The 17,777-nt window shown below is 34.9% G+C and overlaps 1 protein-coding gene across 3 annotated transcripts; it reads right to left on the bottom strand.

Annotated features, from left to right (window-relative positions):
• Positions 1 to 390: 390 nt before the first annotated feature.
• Positions 391 to 16,741, bottom strand: LOC109055957 (aminopeptidase Ey-like). Of its 3 annotated transcripts, XM_042727220.1 has the most exons (23): positions 16,614 to 16,670; positions 16,233 to 16,314; positions 14,206 to 14,938; positions 12,865 to 13,007; positions 11,355 to 11,494; positions 11,130 to 11,256; positions 10,898 to 11,052; positions 10,705 to 10,818; positions 9,430 to 9,573; positions 9,147 to 9,212; positions 8,973 to 9,038; positions 7,886 to 8,061; positions 7,719 to 7,795; positions 7,069 to 7,202; positions 6,934 to 6,989; positions 5,130 to 5,277; positions 4,958 to 5,049; positions 4,750 to 4,860; positions 1,987 to 2,154; positions 1,408 to 1,548; positions 1,236 to 1,317; positions 943 to 1,124; positions 391 to 554 (listed from the first exon to the last, which is right to left on the bottom strand). In XM_042727220.1, exons 3-22 carry the CDS (start codon positions 14,793 to 14,795, stop codon positions 972 to 974), a joined length of 2,883 nt encoding a protein of 960 aa, XP_042583154.1. In that variant the 5' UTR covers positions 14,796 to 14,938; positions 16,233 to 16,314; positions 16,614 to 16,670; the 3' UTR covers positions 391 to 554; positions 943 to 971. The 3 variants fall into 3 exon arrangements, with proteins under 3 accessions (XP_042583154.1, XP_042583155.1, XP_042583153.1); XM_042727221.1 differs by lacking the exon at positions 16,233 to 16,314 and having other exon boundaries at positions 16,614 to 16,741; XM_042727219.1 differs by lacking the exon at positions 16,614 to 16,670 and having other exon boundaries at positions 16,233 to 16,563.
• Between the last annotated feature and the right edge of the window lie 1,036 nt (positions 16,742 to 17,777).

Genomic DNA, 17,777 nt, shown 5'->3' with positions numbered 1-17,777 from the left:
GTTTTTATGTGTGCATAGCTATACAGTTGCTTGGGTTTGCTAGGATGCTACTTAGTCAGCTCAAAACAACCTAAATATGGCTTGGATCATATGTAAGTCTATAGGCATCCACTCCAAATGCTTAGAAATGCATAGCAAACCCCTTCTGAACAACCTGCATGATTTGAGGTATCAATGATGTTCATAGCAAATATTGTGCAGGATGACTATGAGTATGAGCAATAACAATAATAATAGTGATGCTTGATTTAGCAACACTATTAATTATACACAAATTGTGAAACAGGTTCCCTGCTTTTTCAATACTGAGGGATCCATTGCCAGTGTATTTTGTATAGTCTCTTATGTAAATCCATCCTCATTTGTATCCGAGTGATGTGAACTAGGGGTTAAATATCAGAGCGCTATTGTGTCCTTGAGCAAGACATTTCTCAGGTTACTCCGGGAGGGGCTGCTCCTTGGGTAAAAACATCCTGCCAAAATGCTGTTAGCATCCATTCATTTTCATTCCATCAGGTTACGGGATGATGAATTCATGTGAGGCTGGAGCCATCCTGCAATACACACACACACACACACACACACACACACACACACACACACACACACACACACACACACACACACACACAAAGATTAAAAGGAATAGTTCACCCAAAATGAAAATGCTGTCATATTCACTCCCATTCATAAGTTTGGGTGTTAGTAAGATCTCTTATGCTTACCAAAGCTGCATTTATAAATAGTTATATGGCTAAATATTACAGAATTTTTTTTTTTCTGTTTTCAGTTTCAGGATATTCAAAATTTCCCTTTTGTGTCTCACAGGAGAAAAATCATACAGGTTTAGATGACATGAGGGTGAGTAAGTGATGACAGAATGATTATTTTTTTTACTTAAGCGCATCCAGCTGAAATTACTGAAGTAATACTTGAACTTACTCTGATCTCACGGCACACAGATGTGAGTTTTATGCTGATTCTGAGAGGAACCACTGATGAACCGGTTCCTTGTTCTCCGCCAGCCATTTAATCTTGGCTGTTGTCTTTTCGATGGCCTGCTGCAGCGCTCGAGTTCCCGAGCCGAATCCGGTCTCAGCATTATCCTTTTGGAAGCGTTTCAATAACAAAAACAGCGAGGATTTAACACTTAAGTCAAGTTATGTCTTATAAGCCTCTCACAGTGCATGCAATAGATTTTTGCTGTGTGGGTTGTAAGGTCAAAGGTCATGTACCTGACTGAGTTCAAATGGAGTGCAAAATCTGTAGGTGATGTCACTAATCAATCTGGAGAAACTGAATGATCCAGTGCCGTACCTGTTGAGTAATACCAAAAGTGTGTTCTTTTACATATTTTTCTCTTTCTTTCTCTTGGTGTGTGTGTATTATGGTATTTGTCACACTTACATTTTGAAGAAATAGTCCCAGTTTGCCCGCACAAAATCCCATGCCAAAGATTGGCCAATAATATTACTGGCAATGTACCCAATGGTAGAAGTGGCGTCCTGTTTGCGTATCTTTTCTGGGTTCATAGTGTATTCCAGGTACCTTATTAAAACATGAAACAATTTTCAAGTTAAACTCCACAGTTCCTAGAGTATCACAGAGCATCTACACAAATTGTTCAAAAAGTAACAATTAAAAGTCCCACAATTTAAAAAAAAAATGTTTTGCTATAATCTTAAAAAACATAGTGCATAATAAGGATATGAATATTAACCTGTATTAATATTTGGAAAAAACAAATACATTGTTGTGTTAAGATATTTTGTTGTCATAAATGATAAAACTGGAAATGATATAGGATGCTTAAAAATTTCAGAACATGATAGACAAGGTAAGTTCTGTTCAGGTTTATTAGGTATAACCCCCAAAAATGTGTCCGTCATTCAAAAGATTCTTAGAACTTGAGTGTTAATATAAGTGGTTTAAATTGAATTTATTTCAGACATCATGTCTTTGACCCTTATGCTTTCCCAGAGCTACCTGTTCAGTAACCAGGGCACTTTAGTGCAGGCCAGAGCCGATCTCAGTTTGACAGCTTCCGCTGCGACTGTGGCCTTCTGGAACATCTGCCAGCCAAAGTTCCACTCTTCTGCACCACCTGCAGCGATGGCATTACAGTACACCGTGGACCTCAGGTTAGGATGAATCCTGAATGGAATTTTTTTCATTATTTATTTCATCATAAATGCAGCTCCAATAAATGAAATATTGTACTATTTAAAATAGCCATTTATTTCAGAATTTTCAACAGCCATTAATCCAGTCTTCAGTGTCATATGATCCTTCAGAAATCATTCTATTATGCTGAATATGCTCAAGAAACAATTCTAGTTATTATCAATTTTGAAAACAGTTGTGCTTCTTTTTTCTTTTCTTTTTTAAACTGTGATTTTTTTTCTAGGATTTTTTTCGATGAATGGATAGTTTGAAAGAACAGCATTTATTTGAAACAGAAATCTTTTTATAGATGTCTTTACTGTCACTTTTGACCAAATTAATGCATCACTGCTTAATAAATTCTTTAAAAAGTCTTAATAAACTCAAACTTTTCAATGGTAGTGTAGATTAAATGTGCAATACAGGTCCTTCTCAAAAAATTAGCATATTGTGATGAAAGTTCATTATTTTCCATAATGTAATGATAAAAATTAAACTTTCATATATTTTAGATTCATTGCACACCAACTGAAATATTTCAGGTCTTTTATTGTTTTAATACTAACAATATTAAAACAAAAAAAAACAAAACCCAAAATCTCAAAAAAATAGCATATTTCATCTGACCAATAAAAGAAAGTGTTTTTAATATGAAAAAAGTCAACCTTCAAATAATTATGTTCAGTTATGCACTCAATACTTGGTCGGGAATCTTTTTGCAGAAATGACTGCTTCAATGCGGCGTGGCATGGAGGCAATCAGCCTGTGGCACTGTTGAGGTGTTATGGAGGCCCAGGATGCTTCGATAGCGGCCTTAAGCTCATCCAGAGTGTTGGGTCTTGCGTCTCTCAACTTTCTCTTCACAATATCCCACAGATTCTCTATGGGGTTCAGGTCAGGAGAGTTGGCAGGCCAATTGAGCACAGTAGTACCATGGTCAGTAAACCATTTACCAGTGGTTTTGGCACTGTGAGCAGGTGCCAGGTCGTGCTGAAAAAACGAAATCTTCATCTCCATAAAGCTTTTCAGCAGATGGAAGCATGAAGTGCTCCAAAATCTCCTGATAGCTAGCTGCATTGACCCTGCCCTTGATAAAACACAGTGGACCAACACCAGCAGCTGACATGGCACCCCAGACCATCACTGACTGTGGGTACTTGACACTGGACTTCAGGCATTTTGGCATTTCCTTCTCCCCAGTCTTCCTCCAGACTGTGGCACCTTGATTTCCGAATGACATGCAAAATTTGCTTTCATCCGAAAAAAGTACTTTGGACCACTGAGCAACAGTCCAGTGCTGCTTCTCTGTAGCCCAGGTCAGGCGCTTCTGCCGCTGTTTTTCTGGTTCAAAAGCACCACGCCTGTGCACGGTGGCTCTGGATGATTCTACTCCAGACTCAGTCCACTGCTTCCGCAGGTCCCCCAAGGTCTGGAATCGGTCCTTCTCCACAAACAAATCTTCCTCAGGGTCCGGTCACCTCTTCTCGTTGTGCAGCGTTTTTTTGCCACACTTTTTCCTTCCCACAGACTTCCCACTGAGGTGCCTTGATACAGCACTCTGGGAACAGCCTATTCGTTCAGAAATTTATTTCTGTGTCTTACCCTCTCGCTTGAGGGTGTCAATGATGGCCTTCTGGACAGCAGTCAGGTCGGCAGTCTTACCCATGATTGCGGTTTTGAGTAATGAACCAGGCTGGGAGTTTTTAAAAGCCTCAGGAATCTTTTGCAGGTGTTTAGAGTTAATTAGTTGATTCAGATGATTAGGTTAATAGCTTTTCATGATATGCACATTTTTTGAGATAGGAATTTTGGGTTTTCATGAGCGGTATGCCAAAATCATCAGTATTAAAACAATAAAAGACCTGAAATATTTCAGTTGGTGTGCAATGAATCTAAAATATATGAAAGTTTAATTTTTATCATTACATTATGGAAAATAATTAACTTTTATCACAATATGCAAATTTTTTGAGAAGGACCTGTATGTATGTTTTAATTTTTCATATTTTAATTCTACATTAGAGAGGTGTATCAAAATATTAGAGCACAATATTGGTGCACTGTATTAAAATATGATAAAAAATTTAAACTTTTATTAAAATGTAATAACTGGTCTAACTCTGAAATTACTTTCCTTTTCAGATGATGCTACAAATCACACATTTGAGCCCATCCCTTCAAATCTCCTGCCTGCATTCTGGTATGTAACGCTCACTTTTTACACTCACTTTTTTACACTTCACAATTTATATGTTTTCTCACTGAATATCTTGTTTCACTCTGAAATGCAGAGTCACATTACGGAAGTAAATTGAGTTGTGAGTAGTGTTTGACTTTAACATTTAAGTTGAACTAACTATTCACAAGATGAATCTCAGCACACACTGAATTAAAAACTATTCTTTAAAAAATCAGGTAATAATTAAATTAATTTGTTCACTTTATAAAACTATAAGTTTAATTTCTTCCACTGATACTGAGTGTCAAGCACTTGAAACTTTTCAAAAACAAAAACTTGTGATGTAAGTTACTAATATCTAAATTGCTTAAGACATGGTATACAATCATCCACAGGTTTGCACTCACACATTGTTATGAGGATTCTGCATCCATTTTTTGAACCAGTTCCTGGTTAGTTCTCGGCATCCCTCCACCCCGGTGCTGCAGGCGAGGGACAGCGCAATGATCTGTGTGAACCTGAGGACAAAAAATAGCTTATTATTAAACATAACTTTATCTACTTAAAGCCAATTGAGTCTGGGAAGCATGTGACATATGAAAGATTTGTCCTTACTGATCAGTGTGGCCAGAGGGAACTGCTGTCCAGTTTGAGCTGATATTCCCAAAATATTCAAATAGTGGTTTGACTTGTTTCTTAAGATAAGCCTAAAATAAATACAAACAGCAGTCCCTGTAATCTATCTGTTTTACTTCAGTTTTGATTATAAAAATGAGATTTAACCAACCTGCATGGCACCGTATACTTCACTGCGATCAAACAACTGGAAAAAATAGTTCAGATTTCGAAGCGCCGCCTCCCATGGAATGTACTTCCGCTCATGCAAGAGATATTTAGTTGTTCTCAAAGCAAGCGTTATGTTTATAATGGATGCTCTGAAAAAAAAAACAGTTTTATATGGAATACACTCATCCACATTTTGAAAAGTTGTCTTCAATTAATGGATAGATACAAACTTTTAAAAATCACTTTAATTCAGACGGATTTGCTCATTAATCATTTAGACTGAATTGTGAATCAGTTTAACTGATTCATAGCAAAGAACTGACTCAATTCACTGACAAATCACACTAACATGGTTTGCATGATGTATTCAACACTAAAACTATTTGTAGCCGATGGAATATTTTTGAGCAGCACATAACTAGAATAACTATAAAAACTTATATCAGTTTAGTGATTCATTCTTATTACTTTCCCAGGCCAACAATAAATACCTTTCCAAGACAGTGGGAACCCATTACCTTTCAAAAATGTATGGGGTCAGTAAAATGTTTTAATGATTTTTAAAGAAGTCTCTTCTGCTCACCAGGGCTGTATTTGATTAAAAATATAGTAAAATCAATAATATTGTGAAATGTCATTACAGTTTAAATGTTGGGATACTCTACCCCAAAATGAAAATTTTGTCATTAATCACTTACCCCCATGTCGTTCCAAACCCGTAAAAGCTTCATTCATCTTTGGAACACAATTTAAAATATTTTGGATGAAAACCGGTAGGCTTGAGACTGTCCCATAGACTGCCAAATAAATAACAGTGTCAGTGTCCAGGAAAGTATGGAAGACATTGTCAGAATACTCCATCTGCCATCAGTTATTCAACAGTAACATTATGAAGTGACAATAATTTTTTTTGTACGCGAAGAAAACAAAAATAATGACTTTATTCAACAATTTGTCTCCTCTGTCTCTCCCCACATCAACGTAGCGCCATTTTGGAGAATATGAGCTGAAGGCAGGCAGTGTACACTCTTCTGTGTCAGCCGCGCCACAAGGATACATTTTCTACATGTATTTACGCTTTGATTTGAATGAAAACAGCTCATCCTTGTGGCATGGCTGACACAGAAGAGCATACACTGCCTGCGTTCAGCCCAAAATGGCGCTACGGTGATGTGGAGAGACACAGAGGAGACAAACTGTTGAATAAAGTTGTAGTTTTGTTTTATTCGTGTACAAAAAAATTATCATCGCTTCATTACGTTACGGTTAAATCTCTGAAGGCAGATGGAGTATTCTGACGATGTCTTTCATACTTTCCTGGACCTTGAAAGTGTATTTTACTCGGCAGTCTATGAGACAGTCACAGGCCTCCTGATTTTCATGCAAAATATCTTAAATTGTGTTCAGAAGACGAACAAAGCGTTTAGGGGTTTGGAACAACATGGGGGTAAGTGTTTAATGACAAAATTTTCATTTTGGGGTGGAGTATCCCTTTAAAATATAATTCATTCCTGTGTTAGCAAAGCTGAATTTTCAGCAACCATTACTTATTTTTTCAACATTTCTTATCATTATCAATGCTGAAAACAGTATTTTTGTGGAAAACGTAATACATTTTTTTTTCAGGAAGAGAAAGAACAGCATTTATTTGTTTTTTGTTTTTTTGTAACATTATAAATGTCTTTACTGTCACTTTTGATTTATTTAATGCACCCTAGCTAAAAAAGAGTATTAATTTCTTTAAAAAAAAAAAACATCACAAACTTTTGAGTGGTAGTGTACATTCAATGTGTAATAATTCTCACCTTGCCAGATTAAATGCATCATCCAGAATCTGAGCTCTGTTTACCACAGGTATCACCTATATAAAGAAAAGACATTACAATAATGTCTTTTTGGCCCTTTTGAGACTGTTCTTTCTCATAATTTTCATGCAGGACCTGGTGACCGGACTCCAGTTGGCTGAGAAGTCGCTCCCAGTTCCCAAGGTCGTAGTTCACTCTGAAGTATCCCGACACGTGGAGGTTGGCCAGCACCCATTCATTTTTGCTGACTTTCATGGGTTTGTGTAGAGCTTAGAGCAGATAAAGTAAGGTAATATTTTATACAGTATCTCCATGCAAGGAGAAAACATTTTATTTGACAACAAGTTACAGTACTGGCAGTGCAAAGACAAAATTAATACATCTTTATACTTGGGCCAGTAGACCACCAAGCCAACAAGCAACAACCCTGGCATTGTGACGAACAGTTTTACATGGTCAAACACTTTTCTGTTGGTCTTCAGTGAATGTAAAAGCAAATGCATGCATTCAAAGCATTTTCTCGAGCCAGAATAGTTTTGTAAGCTTCTAAAAACTAATCTAATTCCCAAAATCCAGGATTTCATGCATCTCCAGCCCCCTGTAGAATACAGAGTAAGATTTGACTCTTTGCCTACTACAGATTGGCTGAATGCCCTTGCAGAGACCCATAATTTTAAGAACCGAGTGACCTGCGATTTTATTGACTGAGTGAGAGTGTGCAAGACCTGTTGCAAGATCTTGAGGTAGATGAATCATATAAAGTGACTTAACAAGGTTTAATGTACCTGATTTCTGCAGAAGCCACAGCTGGTCCTGCACCTGCTGTTTCTTCATCCATTTGATGGGTACAAACCATTCATAACTGAGGTTTAACACAGCAGTAAAACTTATAAGAAGGGTTTTCAGAGGATCTGGAAATGTTATATTACAATGATGATATTCGACAACATACTTGAATTCAGATTTCCTATCCACCACTGCTTCAGGCTCTAGGAGAAAGTGCTTTTGGCTGACGTTCCCTGTTCGAGTGTCAATAGTGATTACTGGGAATCCCATCTGTAGTATCCAGCGGTTCATGATCTCATGAACACTATACGGTAGTTTCACTCCTGGAGTTTGATCTACTGCCTGGTTGAGAAGTGAAAATGAACAGTTCCTTAAAGTTTTACAGTGTTTACTACACCACATATTAGGCTCGATTTTTTTTTTTTTTTTTTACATTTAACTAGTTAACTGTAACTACAACGTGACTCAAGTATCATTTTCTTTTATTAACAATCTAGTTAAAGAAAGTTTTATTCCAAGTGCAGCACATGTGAAGTGGATGTAAAACAAATTCACTTGTTAAAAGTGAAAAATAATGTTATAAACATTATTTATCTCGCAGTTCTGATGTTTTTGTTTCACAATTGTGAGTTTGTATCTCGTTGTATTCTGACTTTACCCTCGCAAGTGCAATAAAAAACTTTTTTCTCAGAATTGTGAGATATAAACTCATAATTGCGAGAAATTCTAAAGGAAAAGGACAATTTTCTTACAATTGCGATTGACTTTTTTTTCAAAATTAAGAGATATACTCACAATTGTGAGAAAAAACATCAGAATTGCTAGATATAAGCTGACTTTTTTCATGCAATTCTGACTTTTTTTCTCAGCATTGTGAGATATGAACTCACAATTGCAAATTCTAAAGTCAGTATTGTGAGATGTAAACTTGTAATTGCGACAACATTTTATCTTGCAATTTACATTTTTTCTTAGATTTGCAAGATATAAACTCGCAATTTGGAGAGAAATTGTGAGATATAAACTTTTTTCTTGCAATTTTGACTTTTTCTGAATTTTGAGATGTAAACTCACAATTATGAGATGTAAAGTCCAATTCTAAGGGAAAATACTATTTTCTTACAATTGCGAGTTTATATCTCACAACTCTGATTTTATAACACACAATTATGACTTTATATCATGCAATTCTTACTTAACTTGCAATTGGCCATCTTTACCAAACATAAATCTGAAGCAGTTAAACAGCCCACCTTTTGAAGATGGTCCCAGAGATCTGTATACACTGAGCTTCCAAAAGCAAACTGCTTCAGATAGTTCTGCGGGAGAAGAACAACACAACTGTACTATCAGGTCATGAAATACGGCACAAAAGTTGCATGAACTCTGGAAATTGTTAAAAAACAGGAGAGTACAGTAAGGCTTACACTAAGTCCTTTGGCAAACACCGGCTCTGTCAGGAATTCAGAGAGCATTTTAAGCACTGCAGCTCCCTATAACGACAAACATATGAAATGCATTTATCTCTGACTTAAACTACTCTGACTGCTTTATGACTTTATTTGCAACCTCTCAAGAGTGGTGGTCTTTCGAAATTCCACAACATCATTGTTCAAGCTGAAACCCTATCCAGTTGCTAGAGTGTTCTTATTGTTTCTTTAGGCACTGTTCAGTTGCTGGTTGTCATAATAATGCAGTAGATTTTTATACCTTGCTGTAGGATATGGTGTTAAACATTTCGCTAATTTCTGAGGGTGTGTTGACCTCCTCCTCCTTTCGGGAGAGGGGGTGAGAGGAAGTCAAGCTGTCCACAGCAAATGCTCTTTGCAGGTCGTACAGAATGGTCTGGTCTTTCTGGCGAGGGACAGAATTGATTGTCAATTACATGTTACAAGGCGTGTCTCTTTAATACATTTAGCTGAACAACAACATGCAGTAATACATCATCCTTTCTCTAAGGTGAAGTGTGTGGAACTGCAGAAATAATTAATGTTTCCAGGTTTACCAAGTTTCTTTGTTTGTTTTCAGGGCATATGGTACACCTGAAAGATTTATGGAAAAGTACCTATTTATTTATTTATTTATTTATAAGGGAAACAAGTTCTAATTAAACTTGAAAAATATATGAAATAAGATATTTGTTTATTTATTCATTTATTTATTTAGAAATTAAACAAGTTCTTAGTAAACTTGAAAATATATTAAATAAGATATTTATGTATTTATTTATGTATTTATTTATAAGGCAAACAAGTTTTTGGCAAACTTGAAATTTTCATTATTTATTTATTCATTCATTTTTCTTTGAATTAAATAAATATGTTACTTACTAAAAGCGTGTTTGGCTTATAAATAAATAAATATATTTTATTTTATTTCATATATTTTTTTTAGTTTACTAAGTACTTGTGTTTCATAAATAAATAAATAAATCAGGTTAACCAAGAACTCATTTGATTCATTTATTCATTCATTTATTTATTAATTAATTTATTTATTCTTTTATGTATTTATAAATTCCCCAGGTTTCCCAAAACCATTGCCGAATAAAATAATGAATGTTTCAGGTTCACCAAGAACTTGTTAAAGTAAATAGGCACTTTTTATATGTTGCTTGCAAATAAAACTTGATTTTGTCGTGGCTTATTTCTAAATGGCCATCAAGGGAGAAAGATACTGTTTGGTCTGGGTGGTGTAGTTACAGCATCCACCAGCAGGACTATCTGCTTCCAACCAGCCAAACCTTTGCTTAAACAAACTGACCGATGTTTTAAAAGCATCTACAGATTAGCTTTAGTTGTTTCTGTTCATTAAATTGAAATAGAGAAAGTACGTACACACTTCAATACAGGCACATTTTTCTACACGTTGTAAGTGCCTTGATGATTGTGTAATAGTGTGAGAAGTTAATTATCTAGTGGTAATCTTAAAACTATTTAAAACAGAGGAACTATTTAACAAAAATCCTCTGAATGATGTTCTTACCATGTCCCACGTTGGCTCAGCATAATCAGCGCCCAGATACTCCACGTATGAAGCGAACCCCTCGTTCAGCCAGAGATCATTCCACCATTTCAGCGTCACGAGGTTTCCAAACCACTAGAAGACACATAAATCACTTGGCAAACTGTGCGAAGCAAAAAGTACTCCGTGTCCCCTTTACAGGGCCTAGACGTACCATGTGAGCCAGCTCGTGAGAAACAACAGTCACAACCCTCTGCTTGTTGCCATTGGCAGACGTCTGCGGATCGTATAGAAGAGCCGTCTCTCTGTAAGCGACAAGACCCCAGTTTTCCATGGCTCCTGAGTTAAAGTCAGGCAATGCAATCTGGTCTAAGAAAACAGGAGGATAACTGCTTATTCTGCTGTGCTTTGAAGGGAAACGGTTTTATTTTTTATCATGGTCATACCTGACTTGGAAAGCGGATAGCTAGTGTTGTAATATTTCTCAAAGAACTCCAGTATTGGCTGAGTGATTTTGAGTGCATAGTTGCCTTGCCCGTCTTCAATGGCCTTTTTTCTTGCCCATATTCTTACCTTTGACAAGCCAAACAAGTAGTTTTCATATAACTTCACGTCTATACCATATTTCTCTACATAAAGCTTAGATTTATAAATTGGTGCAGAGGCCCTACCAAAACTCCCTTCTTGTCTTTAGCACTGATGTACTTGAAATCACTGACAACAAACGCGATGAGATACGTTGACATCTTCTTTGTGGGACCAAATATCGTTCTGGTAACTGCCGTTCCATCGATGGTGACTTTTTCTGTTTCTAAGATGAAAAAAGTAAGAAATTACAATTAGAGCTATTTATGAAAATGCAAGTAATTATTATTTTTAATATTTTAAATTCAGCATGATTGGAAGTCAATATATTGAGTAAGTGAATAGGCTAATTCAATATAAAAATAAGTCCATTTTAATTCCATCACTGGCTTACAGTCCACAGCATTTCGTTTTGCAATTGAAAAGCATTTTTAAGAGGGATATGTTAGAAAATCTTGACAGGGTTCAACTAAACATTGTTTTGATTTGAAATTGGCCCTACAAGCAAAACATGATTTGAGGCAAAAGTTTGCCTGCTTTGCTTATGTTCAGATAGTCAAGATTAGATTTCAAGCTAATGGCAGTTGAGGGAATAACTGCATGGAAAACAAACATAGCTGAAATGAATGCCAACATCAGGAGGACAGATGCTGGTGAATTTCACAGAACCCGCTGACTATGATTCAAAAACCACACAAAACATGCAAACGTATATGCAAACTTTGCACTGTAAGTGAATAATTCGTTAGTCATCATCATTTTCATGTTGTTCTAAACCCATAACTCTCTCTTCCATGGTTTACAGATGGTGAATTTATTAATTATTTTGCTGTGTTTTTTGTTGTTGTAATAGACTGAAATTGAAGTCCTCACTGCAGCAGCTCTCAGATCAAATATGGTGTCTATTCACCAATTTTGTAGTCTATGATACAAAGCTATAAGTGACTTCAGAAGGCTTGGCTTATAGAGCACAAGTCTTAGACTTTTTAAATGATATTTTATGGTGTTTTATTTTGTGATCTTTACACACCCAGTTCCCTTTAACTTTCATGATTAAAAAAAAAAAACAGGCCTTTTCTAGATATGTGCAGGCTCTTTTCTTTTTTAAATACACTAAAAACTGGCTCAGGAAGCAGTTACAACTCGATTAGACAGTTATGGGGCTCTCTTGTGGTTTAAGAGGGAGAAAGTAAACAAAAACAAAAAGCTGAAAACATTTTTATGAAAAATGTAATGTATGGAGTATAATTATTTATTGTAGATTTGTTGTAATTTTAGTTAATTTTATTCTTAATTTAGTTTAGTTTAGTTAATGTATTCAAATTGTAAGTTAATAATGTTATATGTATATGTATATATATTTATCTTTATTTAAATTAAGTAAATAATGTTTTGGAGGGTGAAACGATTGCAAATTTTATAGTAAAATTTGCAGGTGACATCAATTGAATCCTACAATCTCCAATGCCCCCGTAAACCCTTTTTGCTGCAGCTTGTTTAGAGCAGCACACACAGATTCGGTCTTTCATTGAGCACAAATACAAAGTAATTAGTCAAGGAACTATTATATGTTTAGTGATTTATTGTTTGTCTTACTAATTTCTTGGCTGTTTGACAGTGCTGTCGTTTCCAGGTCATGGATGAGAGTGATATGAAACACAGCTTTCATGCCAGGTTCATCGAAACATGGGAAAGCTTTTCTAGCATAAGTGGCCTGCATCTGAGTGATGGCAATAATTCTGCAAAACACAAGAGCATTTCAAGTGTTGTTAGATAACAAAACTCTAAACTCAGATCAATTTCAACAAGAGTTAAAACCATTTTTTGTGCAGTTGCACTTATAAAAACATTGAGTTACTTTTTGTTTGTCAGTGTGATGTCATATTTCTAAGTTTAAAGGATCAGTATTTTTCTAAAATTGAAAGGAACAACATCAAAGGAATTATTTTTAGTAACATAAGTCACATATGTCTTGATTTAATTGCATTATAAAAATATCAAACCAAGTGGCATTTGTTTTTGCAGCATGTGTTTGAAATAACATTAATAACATTCATATTGTATCATTATACATGTGTTCCCTATGAAGAATAAATATACTTAAATGTATTTGAAATACATTTATGTTATGTATACAAATACATTTAAATATATAGGTGCTTAATAAAAATACACTACAATTGTACTTTTTTAAGATGCTTAACTGCTATTCTTAAAGTCTAATAAATTTAAAACAACTAATTTTGTACTTAATGCACTTTAACTGTGCATAAGTAAAGATGAAGTCCAACTAAAGATATACTGAAGAATATTTGATTGTGCTAAAGTGCAACTATTGTTTACTACACTTTAAATATCTTGCATTAAAAGACTGATATTATTCAAAGATCTTGCAGTATTACGAAATGTGCATTGTGTGCAAGTAGTACTCCAAATAAGTCTATTTTAATAGATTTGAACTATACTTTGTATCAAATAAACGTATACATTACTTTTTTTTAATTAGGGTCTACTGACACTTTTGGTCGATTTGATGCATCCTTGCAAATATTTATTTATTTATTTAAAATAGTACTGACCCCAAACTTTTTAACAGTGGTGTATATGCTGTTCAAAATTAATGCACATATGAAGTTTCGTGAAAAGTTGCTGAACATGAAGGGAAGTACACTTGTGGTTTGTCTGCTAGGGAACGTGAAAGGAACTGACTTCATACATCCACTGATCTTTAAAAACAGTTGCTTAGATGCAGTTGCAGAAATGGCTCAGAAAAGCGAAGTTAGTTCAGATAAATCTCTAGCAGATCTTTCATCAGTTTGCTGATGCCACGTGGTTTGACATTTTGTGTCTAATGGAATGACATTCTGACATTTTTAGCTGCTTTAGTACTTTAGCTGCTATGTACTTTTTGTATTGCTTCCCAAAACAACTTCTCACTTTTTTTCCCCATCTTCCATGTATTCACTCCTGTAGAAACCCTCCAGATCATCAGCGAGCTCTCCTGTGAACTCTGTATAGAGCCAGTAGGACTTGCCAGGCTTCAGTTTTCCCTCCAGTTGAATCACAAGGTACTGTGTTTCCATCTGAAACCAGGTTGTCTTTATGGCCGGAGCCGTTACACCACTCTGACCCGTGAGTTTTGCATGGTGCCCCTTAAACAGAGTCAAGTTCAGCTTGTTGGAGTGAATTAATATCAGGTCTGTCTTCTTCACACAAGTAAACATCACTCCAGAGATCCCAGTGAAAATATACATCCCATTGGCGTTCTTCACCAAACGGGGCCAAAGAGTCACATTGTAGTACTCTGGAGACAGAGTATCAGGCAGTCTGTATTTGTCCCAGGGTTCATTGGAAGTTTTCTGAGTGGGAGGTACTGGCGATGTAGTTGCGTTAGTGAATTTGGCTGCGTTTTTGGACTTTTCTCGATTATAAACCACTGATAATGCAATGATGGTCAGCAAGGCTATTGCGGCCAGCACCATGGCTGCAGTGGCCAGATGTCTGCTGATGTAATATCCTTTCCCCATTGTTCACTGCGGTTTGAGTTGGGAAATTGGTGGCGTCCTTTATGTGCGTTTTACTTCTTTGCGGTGTTGTTGAGATGATGCTAGCATGACATTGCCTTCAACAAAAATAAATAGATGCTTCCTATCTTCGGTGATATAAATACCTAGAGGAAACAAGAGGAATAGTTCATCCAAACATGAAAATGTCAATATTTACTCACCATCATGACATTTAAAATTGAATGACTAAAAAAGGAGATATTTTGCGGAATCTCAACGCTGCTCTTTTCCAATGAAAGTGAGATAGGCTGCCTACAGTGTTGTTGTTGTATTTATTACTATTTTGAGTTAATTAATTTTTTTATATTTTTTGTTTAAATATTAGAACTTTTTAAATGGGATTTAGTCATTTTTATTAGTTTTTGTTTTCTTGTTTCTTATTTGATTTTATTCATTTTAGTTTTTATCAAGTTACATGAGTTCAATCAACAATCACATGCACATATTTTAACACTTAAAAGCTGTTTATGTGTTAGAAAGCAGAAATATGAGCAAAAGTGAACAGGCCTGGAAGCTTGAACAGATTTTAAGTGCACACATAATGGACCGTCTCATTGGTGCAGGATAGAATGGGATGGAATGCCTTCCCTGTCCGGCTGATTCATTTTCAATTAAACCAATGGATACCGTGAGCTGTCTTTTCTTAAGAAGAATCATTTTTGTCCTTGTAAGTGGGAAATGTATGTCAAAGTTCAACTTGCAGATGTTTTTGCATTGGAAAAAACTGCAGTGTTCGCATAAGGGGGCAATGAAAATATAATCATTACACCAGTAAACTTTGCCGTAAAAATGCCATAATTTATTTGATTTGATTTTAGTCATATTTATTATTTATTAGATATGTATATATATATATATATATATATATATATATATATATATATATATATATATATATATATATATATATATTATATATATATATATATATATATATATATATATATATATATATTTTCCATTAAGGTACCTGAAAATTGTATGTATGTATATATATATATATATATATATATATATATATATATATATATATATATATATAATATTATGTACTATATTGTTTATGTTAAATATATATTAATTATATCAAATGTTTTGGATTTACTTTGAAACATTTTTCAATCAGAAATTGCTAGTATATTTCACAAGTAATTATTAAGAAATGGGAAATAATACATTGAATTAAATGTGAAATATTGAAGTAGACTGAACAGGTATTTTCTTGTAAACTGAACTCCACTAATCTTTATTTAATTTACAACTTGAAAAATGTTTTTTTAAACTAGTCCATCAGCTGGATCTGAATATAAACCAGTTTAGAATTTTTCCAAACTATAAAAAATGATACAAAAAAATAGAAAATTCATGCAATCATTGATATGGATATTTTGCTCTCACCTTTCAGCTGTAAAACCATTTTGCTTAAACTCCTGTCTGACAGCTAAAAGCCTTTCGCTCTACTGCGTACGATCATCTCCACCTGGAAGTTATTTGAGGTAAGTAAATATACATAAACGAATTCTCTGCAACCCTCTAAAATATGAAACACCCACACTGCAGTCCAAACCAAAGAAACCCATCTCATCCGTTGACCATATGCTAAATCACTCTGTCTGGAAAGCCATGCATGCAACAGCGCAGGAGCACAGAGATCTTGCAGCAGTTCTCTTGCTTTTGTAGAAAGACTTCTTCTTAGTTCTTGTGTGAGATAAAAGTCAAATCACATAAACGCACACACATGCTCGACTGACGAACAGAAGAGAGTAAAAGTGCACATACCAGGTATCCATAGGGCAAGGCACAGAAGTGGGAGAGTCTGTGAATATGATGAGGCTGATGGGAAAAACAAACACACACACACTCCTTCCCATTTGGGAGGAGGGGCGAAATGAAGCTCAGGTTTTCTCACATACACACACACACACACACACACGTATGCACACCGACTGTGAATTCTCTAACAAATCTTTGTCGAGGGTTTTTTTTGGGGGGAAATATGATCACTCTGAAGCATTTATTGTTATGTTTTTTCATAGCTCAAGAGGCTCTGTTATGTTTAATGAGCACAGTTTGAGACCACTCTTCAACCTCTAATGAAGGTACATTGGATATTACAAAGGTGGTTTTCTCAAGAGTAAATTAAGATTTTAAAAGATATTTAGATTTCTGTCCTGTGGCTATATTTTTTATTTTTTTTTGCACAAAAATGCAAAACTGAAACACTCATTATGCAGCCATTATACTGTTTATCATCAGTCTGCCATCAGCTATAATTTGGATGTGATTTGATAATATTAAAGCCTCCCACTGTTTATCTTCCCTTTAGGAAAACATAATCATCAATACATCAAAAACAGACAAAGTTTAATACTTGCTCAAAATCACTAACCCTAAGTATGTGCAATTATGTACATACTGTACATACAGTACATCTATGTACTCAAGCAGCGATTATTTGATCAAAAATACTACATTATTGTGAATGCCATTAAAATTTAAAATAAGTTTTTTGTATTTGAATTTCTAGTTGAGTGTAATGTATTCCTTTAATGCAGAGCTGTATTTTCAGCATCATAACTTTAGTCTTCAGTGTCACATGATCCTTCTGAAATCATTATGATATACTGATTTGATGCTCAAGAAACTTTTCTTATATTATCAATATTAAAATCAGTTATGCTACTTGATATTTTGTTTGGGAACCCAGAATACCTTTTTTTCAGGATAATTGGATTAATGGAAAAGTCGAAATTACTGTCTATTTTAATCAATTTAATGCATCCTTGCTGAATAAAAGAAATGATGAATTGCTAAATGCAAATGTTAAAGAACACATTTAAAATAGCTTAAGTGTTAAAATGCAACAAAGATTCGGGTGGAATTTATGGCAAAAATTAACAAGCAGATTGATATTCATAGAAACTCATCTGTTCTCAGTATGCA

The sequence above is a fragment of the Cyprinus carpio genome, chromosome B7, assembly GCF_018340385.1.
Source record: "Cyprinus carpio isolate SPL01 chromosome B7, ASM1834038v1, whole genome shotgun sequence".
Taxonomy (NCBI): Eukaryota; Metazoa; Chordata; class Actinopteri; order Cypriniformes; family Cyprinidae; genus Cyprinus; species Cyprinus carpio.
Note: the sequence above shows the minus strand (reverse complement) of the source record. Positions and strands in the feature narration are given on the sequence as shown.

What these genes read in the sequence shown, in the direction of transcription:
- LOC109055957 (XM_042727221.1), bottom strand. Translation starts at nt 14,795, where the DNA reads ATGGGGAAAGGATATTACATCAGCAGACATCTGGCCACTGCAGCCATG. An exon ending in ACACCATATCCTACAGCAAG is followed by an intron (nt 9,213 to 9,429) that starts GTATAAAAATCT and finishes TTGTCGTTATAG; the next exon opens with GGAGCTGCAGTGCTTAAAAT. An exon ending in CTCCATTTGAACTCAGTCAG is followed by an intron (nt 1,125 to 1,235) that starts GTACATGACCTT and finishes CTGTTTTTGTTA; the next exon opens with TTGAAACGCTTCCAAAAGGA.